This window comes from Lissotriton vulgaris, chromosome 12 (assembly GCF_964263255.1).
Source record: "Lissotriton vulgaris chromosome 12, aLisVul1.2, whole genome shotgun sequence".
Classification (NCBI taxonomy): domain Eukaryota; kingdom Metazoa; phylum Chordata; class Amphibia; order Caudata; family Salamandridae; genus Lissotriton; species Lissotriton vulgaris.
This window is the reverse complement of record NC_141700.1, coordinates 545,501,753-545,514,439: the sequence shown is the minus strand read 5'-3', so window position 1 is coordinate 545,514,439 and position 12,687 is coordinate 545,501,753. Positions and strand designations below refer to the sequence as shown.

The following is a 12,687-nucleotide window of genomic DNA, read 5'->3' as shown; positions in this document are numbered from 1 at the left end:
TCCTTTTTTTATTTTGCTGATTTATATAGCGCAAACTCGACCCCAAGATACTGGAGCGCTTTACATGAGCATCAGTTACCTTACACAAGGACACATTCATTTTTGGTAGGCACAGGGAGATTACATGACTACTTTAAGCCCGGCCCCTAGAATCACAGGATGCTGAGCCGATGCTGAGGCTCGTACCTGGTTCCCCAGCACCAAAGTCGGCAGTCTAGCAGACGGACCACATCCTCTCCCCTCACCAGATCCGTGATCTCCCGTAATGCCAACAAGTCCACCCCCTGGTACAGAAAACCTAGGTTTCCTCACAGACTGACATAGCAGCCCTGGTCTCTCTAAACTGATAAGTTACTGTTTCCCAAACCACAATGGATGGTCAGCAGGATGAAATGCAAAGTTGCGGGTTGAGCCGGTGGCACCAGGTAGCAGCCAGATTTCAACAGAGATCGTTCAATTCACAATGTTTCCTCAAATAACATATTAAGGTCGACGTCAATTAACTCAATTTTCTGCAGAGCATTTGAATGTTGTGCTGCTTTTAAACAGCAATCGTGGTCAACCATAATGATTTCTGATCTTTAACCATAGCAAAATTTATCGCGATTATGCAATAGAAGAACAAGTTACTATTAATATGTGTCTTTCCTTGCATGTTGTGTTAAATGGGGTCAAATTCAGTCATGCATTTATTTACATTTTCTTTATTTATATTTCACTGTGGTTGTTTTAAAATCAGAAATTAGTAGCATTAAGATGTAAATGCATATAAGCCTAATTAACCCCCTGCACTGCTTATCCGGCTTGGCAAACGGACCCGCAGGAGTTACTGATTGCTAATCTCCCGTACGGGGGGGGGGCATGGGAGAATGGGGCGGGGGAGGGCAGCAGGGAGGGGCTCTCATGAGTGTGTATATTGATCTTATCTTATCTTATCTTAAGCAAAATTTATAAAGCGCACTGACACCATAAGTTTCCTGGCGCTGGGAGAGTACAGAGGTTGCAGCGAGGCAGGCTAACCGGAGGTGGAAAAGAGCCAGGTTTTTAAGGTCTTTCTGAAGTTAAGTAGGGACCCGCAAGTCTTGATGGACAGAGAGAGGGTGTTCCAAAGTTTTGGTGCCAGGTGGGCGAATCTGCATCCGCCTAGTTTTTTTAGTTTGACGGCGGGGGCGGCCAACAAGTGGAGGTGAGCCGACCGGAGATTGCGAACCGGGAGGTGCTTCACGATGGGGGCTTTCAAGAAGTCTGGGCTATTGCCATGAAGGGCTTTAAAAATTAGATAGCCGATCTTAAAGGCTGCCCTTTGTTCGATTGGTAGCCAGTGCAATTTGTGCAGCAGGGGCCCTGCTGATTGCCACTTCGGGGTTTTGTGGATAAGTCTTGCTGCCTGGTTTTGCACGATTTGGAGACGGCAAAGCAACGTTTGTGGTAGACCTAATGGGAATTGGAGAAGTCGAGGCGGGATAGTACCAGCAAGATCACAACTTGTACCAGCGCCTCGTGCGATAACAGATAAGAAATCTTACGGATTTTTTGCAGCTGGAACATGCTGGATGAGACCACTGCCCCCACCTGAGTTTTGAGGGAGAGGTCTGAATCAATAATCACCCCGAGGCTCTTTACCGAGCTAGAAGGTGCAGGGGACGGACCCAACTCGCTTGGCCAGAACTGAGGGCCCCAGTGTGCCAAGCTGTTACCTGGCAGGATGAGCTCCGTTTTCCCTGGGTTAAGCTTTAATTGGTTCTGATTCATCCACTGCTGTATGTGGAGCATCGCTGCTTGGAGTACGGATGCAGCGTCGGGGAGATCAAGGGGGAAGATGATCTGCAAATCATCGGCGTAATCGCACTGTTAGAGTGTACAGTCAATGTCTATATCCACACTGGCGGGGAGGAGGCGGGGGGGCTGCAGATGAGCACATGGCCCGGGCTACAAGCGCAACACAGACTCAGCTGGTAGCAAGCTAAGCTCAAAGGGCGAGTCTATGAAATGGGCCTTTAAACCCACCCTACCCCCATTCGCCCTGGGCCCCACCAGACCTTCGCGTCTAACATTTCTGTGCTGACCCCACTGCAGCGATGGCAAACCCGCACAGCGCATGTCTCTGTAGCCGTAGCATCTGTTGGAAGCATGTCCCCTGACCCCTCCAAGCACCGGGGGGGCTGTCCAGCCTTTCAGGAGCGCCTAAAAGGACACGACCATCAACTGGAACCTTAGCTTTGATACCCATTGAAACGCGTATGCTGGTGTTTCACATTGATAACAAAGAAATGTAACATAACAATAAGAATGTATTAATTTTAGTGAGGACTGTGGTTCCGCACTCAAGAATGGTTTTTTAGAGTACAGACAGTTGCTCCTTGGTGTAGGTTCATTGCTGATAGGGTTCTTGGCATTTTTTGGGGGTTGGGGTTCATATAGCGCAAACTCTACAGGAAGGTATTGGAGCGCATTACATGAGCACCAGTTACGTTACAGAACACATTCTTTTTTGTTAGGCACAGGGAGGTTAAGTGATTTCTCCAGAATCACAGGATGTTGATCCCACACCAATTCTCGAACCTGGTTCCCCCAACTCCTAATTCAGCAGCCCTGGACCTTAGGCCACATATTCTCAGCCAGTGCTGCAACACCAGCTAATGCAAGCGCTGAATACTTAAGAAGGCAATTCCATCACAAAGTAAGTCCTCCTACCAAACTCCTCGATTCACAGGAAGAGCTGGTTAAGAGTGGTAGTGCTGTATAAAAAAGCAGCAAAAAAATAATAATAATAGGGCCCTACTTCCTCTAAGGAGGGGTGTGTCCCATAATACTGGAAATGTTATTGGTGGCACTTTATTCAGTATTGTATACACTTGCTTTGCTCCAGATGTCAACGGACCCAGGATTGATTGGTCAAAGACCCTCACTGTAACTGCACTGTCTTGTAAAATTGCACTTTTCTTGTGCGACCCTCCAAAATCTTCGTGGTCTCTAATATACTGGGAAGGAAACTGGTGTGCAGTTAAAATAAATAAAGCAAACACATACAAATCGCCAATACAGAAAACATGGCCTTGAAATACTCTGCGTTGGAACCCTGTGTGTGTTATCATGCTCTGTCCGGCCATTGTTCGGAGGATTCCCCCATCAAGTGTCTGCAGACCGCATGCCCGCCTCCCCCTCCTTACATCCTCTTCTTACCCCTCCTCTTCCTCATCATCCACCCACGCCCCCTGGTCCATAGTCCGGCCCCTAACGGTAAATACTGGACTCTGCTTCCCTCTCAAGACTGCTCCCAAAGGTCCCAAGTCACCTGGGCTTCACAAATAGTCCTGTCCCCATCTCTAGGTCCGCTGACTGTCCTTGAGTCTCCTGTCCCGTGTGTCCTACTCCCCCCAGCTGTCGCTCTTTCCCAAGTCTCCAACTTCTCTGCAGTGTGCTGCCTCCTGTCTCCCCCTCACCGCTCTCTCCTGCTGCAGAGTGCTGACCGGTCTGCAGAGGGCGCACTGGGACGATGATCGGGGGCACGCAACATGCCCTCCTTCTACAGAAGGCTCTGTGTATGTGTGTGTGTGTGTATATATGTGGCTCTGTGTGTGTGACTCTGTGTGTGTGTGGCTCTGTGTGTGTGTGGCTCTCTGTGTGTGTGGCTCTATGTGTGTGCTTGGCTCTATGTGTGTGCGTGGCTCTATGTGTGTGTGTGGCTCTATGTGTATGTGTGGCTCTATGTGTATGTGTGGCTCTATGTGTGTGGCTCTGTGTGTGTGTGTGGCTCTGTGTGTGTGGCTGTGTGCATTTGGCTCCGTGTGTGTGGCTCTGTGTGTGTAGCTCTGTGTGTGTGTAACTCTGTGTGTGTGTGTGTGCGTGTGTGTGTGTGTGTGTGTGTGTGGCTCTGTGTGTGTCTGTGGCTCTATGTGGGTGTTTGTGTGTGGCTCACTCAGTTTGTGTGGGCAATTATTTTCTTTTTCTTAGCCATAGTATGCAAATGTGAATCAGGTGCAAAATCTCCGTTTTTCATGGTCTGCTTTCTGCTTGCAGCGGACTAGAAAATTAATGAATTGTACGCTGCATTTTTGCAGTGATCCATTGACTGCCACAAAATTACTGCCCAGGCATGCCAACTTGCAGATGCATTTCACAATGGGGAGGGGTTTGGGGGGAGGATCTTATAGGGGATGTGTCTATGAAGGGACAAAATCATAAGCCAATTGCTTTTATGAGGCATGAGGGAACAAGGTCATGAAGAGGGGTCGGGACTTCGGGCTGAGATCTGACCCCCAACATCCCTCCCCCCAAAACAGAAGCTTCTGAAGCTAGCACTAATGCCCTGGGGTGTATGTAAAAAAACTAAAATACTCATGAAACGCAGCAGCGCCCACCCTCCAGATATGAGCTGGAAACCCACATCCCACACCTGCAGTGTGAGAGACAGCAGTGTGTATGAGTGACAGCAGTGTGTATGAGTGACAGCAGTGTGTATGAGAGACAGCAGTGCCTCCAAGGTTTACAGAGATGCTATGTCTGCAATTCTTTTAACTGTTTAATCTCGTTATTTTCATGTAATTCTGCAGGCTACATTGACGTTCGGGAAGGGTATGAGGGGGGAAAGCCAGAGAAATCCAACAGATGCAGTTCATTGGAGCGCACAAGTAAGACTGAAAACTAAACCAAGTGGCATGGGTGGTCTTTTCACCAGCTACACAAGGAATGATCAGAGGTAAGCCAGGAAATAAACTACAGCATCCCGCAGTCAGCAATCACTATCTTTTTCGACGTCTTCCCGGAGCTTGAGCCAAACGTCTCCATTGCGCATTCAACATCCATGCCTTTTACGACAGAGCCAAATACGACGTGCTTGCCGTCCAACCACGTGGTCTTGGCAGTGCATATGAAGAACTGAGAACCGTTCGTGTTGGGCCCAGCATTAGCCATGGACAGAATTCCAGAGCCAGTATGTGTGAGTGTGAAGTTCTTGTCGGCAAACTTGGCACCATAGATTGATTTTCCACCGGTTCCATTGTGGTTTGTGAAGTCACCACCCGGACACATGAACTCGGGAATGATTCTGTGGAAGCACGATCTCTTGAAACCAAACCCTTTTTCCATTGTGCACAGGGCTCTGAAGTTCTCGGCTGTCTTTGGCACGACATCACTCCGGAGCTCCATTTCGATGCGTCCCAAGGAGGCGCCATCAGCCGTGACATCAAAGAATACCCTGCTAACCATGGTGGCGATTATATGGGTTGAACAGTGTCGGCGGTGACTGCTCGTCTGCTTCGAAGCTCCTGCCTGGTTGAGAGCGCGATTCAGCAATCCATACTGAGCAGAGTTTTACGGAATAGTCTAGCATGCTGATGGCATGATTAAACAAGCCTTGACTGCTAGGGTACTAAGTTCAGGTCTTAGTTGGTACCATCATCAGGATGGAATCCGAAGAGCATTTGTGCATGTACAATGGCCTAGATAATTCTGGGAAGGTGGCAGGCGAGAAAAAGTTTGACATGTATCAATGTTTGAAAGTCTTACAGAGTGTACAGAGGTCAGAGATAAGCTGTCAAATGTGAAGCATTCTGAAGCCGCCACCTGAAACAGAAGGTTTTAACAACTACTGAAGGGTGGATCCCTAAAGTAGGAGATCTAATTTGAGAAAAGATCCATAACAAGCAAGCATTTGAACCATCCTATAGACCATCTGTTCCAGTTCTTCAGGTAAAAGGTGAGCAATCTGTAATACTGCCTTCTTTGTCTAGTTAGAAGAAAAACCGACAGGTGTCCATTGAGATCTTTAAAAAGCCCAATGTAGCCAATTCTTTACAGCAGGCCCTCCTGAACATCAAGAATAAGGGTGGGTGGAGTTGGCAGGGTGGCACTACGCGGAATTCAGTGGAGTTGCCTAAAAACTCAGTGGAATTCCGCTCCACTCCGCCATACGCAGCAGACCTGGAGGGTTTCTGACTCCAGACTGCCACTTGCTTTACCGGCTTACCTTTGCCTTGGCTGTGATCCACGGTGTTTCTTCTCCAGTCCTTCCTGACTCCCAGGCTGTAACTAATGAAACCGCTTCACTGCAGGACTCGTGAGGACTGCGCATGCGCGTGCATGGAGAGTGGAGACCTTAACCTGGTCTCCACTCTCCATGTTTGCGCATGCACAGTCCTTATAAGTCCTGTAGAGAAGCAATTTCATGATTACAGCCAAGGAGGAAAGAAAAATCCTGCACCTCGAGAGGAGACAGCCCAGGGAACGGAGAATGCCATGCCGAGATCCAGGTAAGGAGGACTCAGGCAGAAGCAGGACTTGGTTGCTTGGGTTAGGGATGGGCGGTAGGGGCAAACTCCGCCACGCGGCGGAATCAGTTTTTTTGCTGAACTCCGTAATCCCAGCAGTTAGTAAAACTCCAACTCTGCTATCAGTGCAAGGTTCGCCACCCACCTTTAATCAAGAAGTATTCAGACTAGATCCTCTCAGTCTCTCCCTACTCTGAAGGAACTAGCCCTAAAAAAAGAGCAATAATATCACTAGCTTGAGCACCCAGTTATGGGACATTTGTGCATACTGCATCTCCAGCTTTGTATAGAACAATGGCCTCCATGAATGAATCGGGTGCAGTCATCACTACAGTTGTGAATGTTTCAAGCAACAACATGGTTTATTATGAGATCCCACATGTCTCAACAACATATTATATTTTCCCCTTTGAAGAGACAACAATTTATGGGAATTATTCTGAATTCTACACAGAAGACTTTTCATCACGCTCCACAGTCACTCTATGCCAGCAATTTCAATGTGCTTATCATTGGATTCTTGAAAGGTACTTGATACAGCTGTGGTATTTGGATCACTATGGGAGTGTTTCTTTTCATGTAGCTGACAATGATGATAATCATTCTATTGCTGCTGAATGGACACTACATCCCAGAAAGAAATGTTCCACAATCCGTGATTTGTGAACTTCAAAAGAGCTCAACAGTAGCTCTACACTGCCAACATCACAGCTTATCCCGTGCCCGAGGGCAACGTTTGTGAAAAGGTTCCTTATCAGTTTATAGGACTGACAGAGACATTGCAATTGCTATATGTGTTAAAGGTGTTGAATGATGTGATTATTCCTGGTTCTCTTTCAGATGACTGGGATACTAAAACTTTAAAACATAAGGGCCCTTATTTATGAGGCCTTGCGTCAGTTTTGCGCCGCCGGTGCGTCACTTTTTGTGACGCACCAGCGGCGTAAAATATGCGCCTTATTGCGCCATATTTAAAAAGTGACGCATCTAGGTAGATGCGTCACTTTTTAAACCCCTGCGCCACATTATACCTGCGTCAGGTATAATGTATGCAGAGGGGGCGTTCCCCCGCAAAAAGGCTCGTAATAGTGACGCAGTGAAATCTATGAGATTTCACTGCGTCACTTTTAGGATGCTGTTGCGTCAAACTCTTGCGCCTGCCTCACAGCAGGCGTAAGACTGACGCAAGCCCTTTCACATGGGGCTTTCCCCATGTGAAAGGACGCATTGCTGGAGTTGCGTCACTTTTGTGACACACTCCAGCAATGCGTCACTTTTGCGCTTACAGATGCGTCAGAAATACTGACGTGTCTGTAAGTCCTTGCGACATGATGCGTCATACATTAAATATGACGCATCATTGGTGTCGCAAGAAGTGCGCAGTGAAAAGTGACGCATCGCTGTTTTCACGCAGCGATGCGTCACTTTTCATAAATGAGGCCCAAGATGTCTGATTTGCAGGCATATACTACTATGAACAAAGCAGATCCTTAGTTAAATGCATTTGACAACAAAGAAATGTATTGGGATCATCATTATGCACACTATTAAATACATAAAGCTAGTTATCCTAGAGACAAATACACAGAATGGGAACATTGTGATACCCCACCTATAGTAATCCACATTTTGTGAAGAAATGTCCCTAGTTTCAGAGTGAGGATAGGTCACATCCCTCAGCTTACTATTTTTATCATCCAGAACACCCCAAAAATGTAATCACTACTAATAACATTATTTCTTGAGATGAATTTGATCAGAAGTTAGCCATACAGGGATATAAGTAGTGGAAATAAAATATTGATGAGAAAAGTATTTGAAGGACTAAATATTGGCATAGTACCAAAAGAAATCATTTTTCAGAATGAAACTATCCAGCAGCCTAACTGTCCAGTATTTGGAACTATGGCAGACCTTAAGTCCCTCCATACCAAAGTTCAGTTCTACAGAAATGAACATCTCTAATGACACAATTCAAAATAGAACTTATATTTCTTCCCAGTTCCTTCCTGAAGGTCTAGCAATAAGTCCCTATGATTCCAATTCATGCATGCATGTATTCCTTTCCAACTCCCTTGATCCAAAAGCTAATCATCCTGATCCTAAATACAATACTCCCATACCTGCAGTCATTATCACATATAGTGTGTGCAAGATGTGGCAACACTGGTTAGCACATTCCAGTTTTCAGGCTGTGAAGGAGCATTTGTTCCTAATTCATGAAAACATGGATTTTTCTGATTTCCTCATGTGACCACACCCACCTGCAAATAAATGATTAATAACTACAGGATTATATGTGCCATTTATAACTAAATTAATAAATACTCAGAAAAAGCTTCAGAAAAAATTGACAAATAGATAATGATCTGCAAACAGTTTTTAAAGTTATCGACAATGGCATGCACACTTTCCAAAAGAGTGTATTCTTTAAAGAACATCATGTTTTCCACATTAGATCTCCTCAAAGGAGACTAAGGGCCTGATTTAGAGTTCAGCATACGTGTTACTCCCTCACAACGGTGATGGTTATCCCTGTCGCGGTATTACAGGTGCCATAGGATATAATGCACTTGTAATTGGGCGGACGGTATATACGTCACAGTTGTGACAGTGTAACCCGTCCAATGAACTCTAAATCAGTCCACAGATCTCTTAAAACATGGCCAGGATCAGTTAAGAGGGCTTTACAAACTCTCTGATCAGGTTTTGTGCCCTAGCAACTTCTAAATGAAACAGCTATTTTTAAGCCTTACAATTTAACACAGACACAAAAAACAGTGGATAAAAAACACAATCCACACATGTTATTTAATATTGTACAAATAGAAGCAAAAATCATTATCAGTTATTGAAAATCCACCTGTTACATGACTGATACAAAGAGCCATTCCTTCTATTATGACTTATCATTTTCATGTTTGTCAGAAGTATACTTCTTTTGGTAAGTATGAACAAATGCACAATTCACACCTTTCTATTCGTGGGAATTCCCAATTTCTTACATGCACTTAAATGAAGATGACCCTGCGGTTATCCATGTGTCCAGCTGCAAGCATCCTCTAAGTTATTCACTACTGTGTGATTCATATTTGTTGCATGGAATCTGTAATGCTTTAATGCCTGGTTTGAATTATGACTTATCTGTTACTACAATTTCATCCATCCCCACGCATCATAAACTGTTGAATAATGGTCTCATTTAATGTTAACCAACATCAATTGCTGCGGGTTGGAACCAATGCAACCATATGTGATTACAGTTTGTAAAACAAAATAGTGCTGTGAAAGAACCTTGTACCAACTGCCTCAACATGTGATCAGAGGTGTCCCTTGGTCTGGTATTGATATGAGGGACATGCGTTTGATAATCGTAGAAAATTTGTCACAGTGTTACAACAAAAGAAATTCTTTTGACTTCTGTGGCAGTGACTGTGATCCGGTCCCTGTATCACCCCGCCCGGACTGTGCCCCCCTGAAGCCTTACCGCTGTCAAGAACTCCACGCTCACGCACTTTTAGACAACCCCCTCGGGTCCGTAACGTTGCCAGAGCGAAAACCATGACCCACAGTGCCCCGCCCCTCTCTCTATTCCAGAAACCTATCACCGGTCCTCAGGCACCGGAAGTACGTCACCGTGAACCCGGAAGTCCCACCCCGGAGGCAGCGACAGCACCAGTGAAAAGCGAAAGCCACTGTGAGGACGAGGTCGGAGCATTGTGGCAGGATACTCAGACTGGCGTTGGAGAGCGAGAGGAAGAGCAAGCCGAAGAAGACGAGTGGTCGGAGGACTGGTGGAGCCCGTGAGGAGGTGGCTGAAGAGCGGCCGTGGCTCACTGGAGAGCTACGGCGGACCGCGTGAGTAGCGTAAACCTCCCCGTGAGCACGCTAGGTGCTCCGTGTATATATTGTATAGATCTCTTACCTTTAGGCACTTGTCGCACGTTAACAGCACTGTGAATATCGTAAAGCACTTCACCTTGAACCGCCCCCCTTCCCGTCACCGTCACCCTGACACCCTTTCTCTGATCTACTTCCCTAACTTTCGGTATGTTCCTCTTCCCCATATCTCCCTCCCTCACTAGTCGTTCCTTTTCATCCCACGCACGTCCCGGTGTCGGTGTCAGCATACGTCTTGAGACCCTGTTCGGTCTAACGGTCCCTTCTTTCTCTTGTTGCCCTCCGAGGTACCTCCCCAGCAACGGAGACGGAGCACAGCCCTGGACCCTGCAAGCGGAAGATAGTCGACCAGGAAGAACCACCCGACCCTGCCGGACTACCTTTACCATCCTGTCTGTTGACTCTTGTACCAATAAAACCCAACTATAGCCCACTACATTCGGCCTCCTTGCCTGATTTTCCGGCCCGCGACACCCCCACGACCACATCTGGTGTCAGAAGTGGGATCCGCTGGAAGCATGGAGGCCGTCATGAAGAGAATGGCCGACTCCCAAGAACAACTGGGGAAACTTATGGAGCAGTTCATGAAAACCGCCGAGGACGACAGAGGGCAGCTACATGACGTCTTGAAGGGTCAAGGAACCGCGCATGACCAAGCCATGGGCAAATTGACTGACGTCTTAGGACAACCACGAGCCATGGCTTCTCTCCCCTCCGTGGTTTTGCAGAAGTATGTCCCGGGGGAAGACCCGGACTACTTCTTTACTAACTTTGAGAGGTTGGCTCAAGCGGCGAACTGGCCCGTGGATCGGTGGGGCCAATATCTGGGTCCCCTTCTCACCGGAGACCTGCAGGCGGCCTATCAGCAAGCCAATATCCAGGGCAACAACCCCTATGCCGACATAAAGAAATGCATCCTAGAGCGTCTGGGGGTGGACGATGACACGTACAGAATGAAGCTGAGACAAGCTAAGGAAGGGCCGCAAGAAAATCCGCGTGCTCTATCCTTCCGCATCAAGGACCTCGCCAACCGGTGGCTTAGACCGGAAAACTCAACAAAAGACGAGATTTTAGAGAAAATCTATCTTGAACAATTTTTGAACTCTTTGCATCCCGCCACTCAAAGGTGGGTCCGGCAACATACCAGACTGAATTTGGAGACCGCAGTAGAAATAGCCTGTGCGTATGGCCGTGCTCAAGAACTGCAACGCGGTAAGGAGGAAAACCCGCACCGACCACACAACCCCACAGCCAACCGTCCAACTCGGCCATTGCTCTCTCGAAGACCAGAACCTCCTCCTCTCTTACACTCTCCAGTCCTGTATCGTCCCCCCAATCCCGGACCCCAGTGCTACCATTGTGGGAACTTTGGGCACATAGCCCGCATGTGTCCTCAGAAGGAGGTACCCATGGAAATCGGACTGGTTCGGAACTATGTTTGCAACACGCCGAAGGACACTCCCCCTCCGTTTCATTGCCCCGTGTCCATTGAAGGACAGGAAGTGCTGGCCCTCGCAGATACCGGGTGCCGACAAAGCGTCCTTCGCCCTCAAGACCTGGCTCTTCCCCAGGGTTCGCCAACCGGAGTAGTGGCCATCCAGTGTGTACATGGCGATACCAAACGCTACCCCACCACTCAAGTCTGGGTACAACATCCCGGGGATCCGGGAACCCACCTCACGGTCGGTCTGGTACCGGCATTGCCCGAACAAGCCATTCTAGGAAGCGATTATCCCGGACTCCCTACTCTTCTCCAGGACACTACGGACTCCCTGACCCAATGGTGGAAAGAAGCCCCTTACCCTCAGGGTCCGTCCTCCCCTTCTAAAGAACCGAAACTTCACAAACCAAAGAACCAGAAAAGACAGGAGAAGAATCACCCTACCTTTGCCTATCCAGTGAATGTGGATGACCCACCCTGGCAAACCGACCAAGAGTTCCGAGCAGCCCAACAGGAGGACCCGCTCCTGCAAGAAGCATGGGGAAGGGCCTTAGAACAGGAGGACCCCACACAAGTAGGTCCTTATTTCTTTAAGAAGCGGGGGTTGTTATACCGAAAGGGAGGCCCCTTACAACCCGCCCAACTATTGATTCCCGGTCCCTTCCAGGATAAAGTTCTCTTTCTAGCCCACAGTCACCTGTTAGGGGGTCATTTTGGGGACGAAAAAACGAGTCAGACCGTCCTTGACAAATTCTACTGGCCCGGGGTACATCAGCGCATCAAAACTTACTGTCGCGAATGCGTTGTCTGCCAAAAAAACAGCCGATACCGACCCCCTAAGGTACCACTACAACCTCTTCCTCTCATAGATATCCCATTCAGTCGGGTGGGGATGGACATAATAGGGCCCCTGTTACCCTCCCGAACAGGTTGCCATTACGCCCTTGTCATAGTAGACTATGCTACCCGCTTCCCTGAGGCCTTTCCATTACGCCAGCCCACAGCGCAGAACATAGCCAAGGCTCTAATCACACTTTTCTCCCGAGTAGGCTTTCCCCGGGAAATCCTCACGGATCA

At 47.7% G+C, this 12,687-nt stretch overlaps 1 protein-coding gene across 1 annotated transcript; it reads right to left on the bottom strand.

The window, feature by feature from the left end:
• Positions 1 to 4,554: 4,554 nt before the first annotated feature.
• PPIAL4D (peptidylprolyl isomerase A like 4D) lies at positions 4,555 to 5,281 on the bottom strand. The gene has a single exon (XM_086945343.1). The coding sequence runs from the start codon at positions 5,206 to 5,208 to the stop codon at positions 4,717 to 4,719; it is 492 nt and encodes a 163-aa protein (XP_086801469.1). The 5' UTR covers positions 5,209 to 5,281; the 3' UTR covers positions 4,555 to 4,716.
• Between the last annotated feature and the right edge of the window lie 7,406 nt (positions 5,282 to 12,687).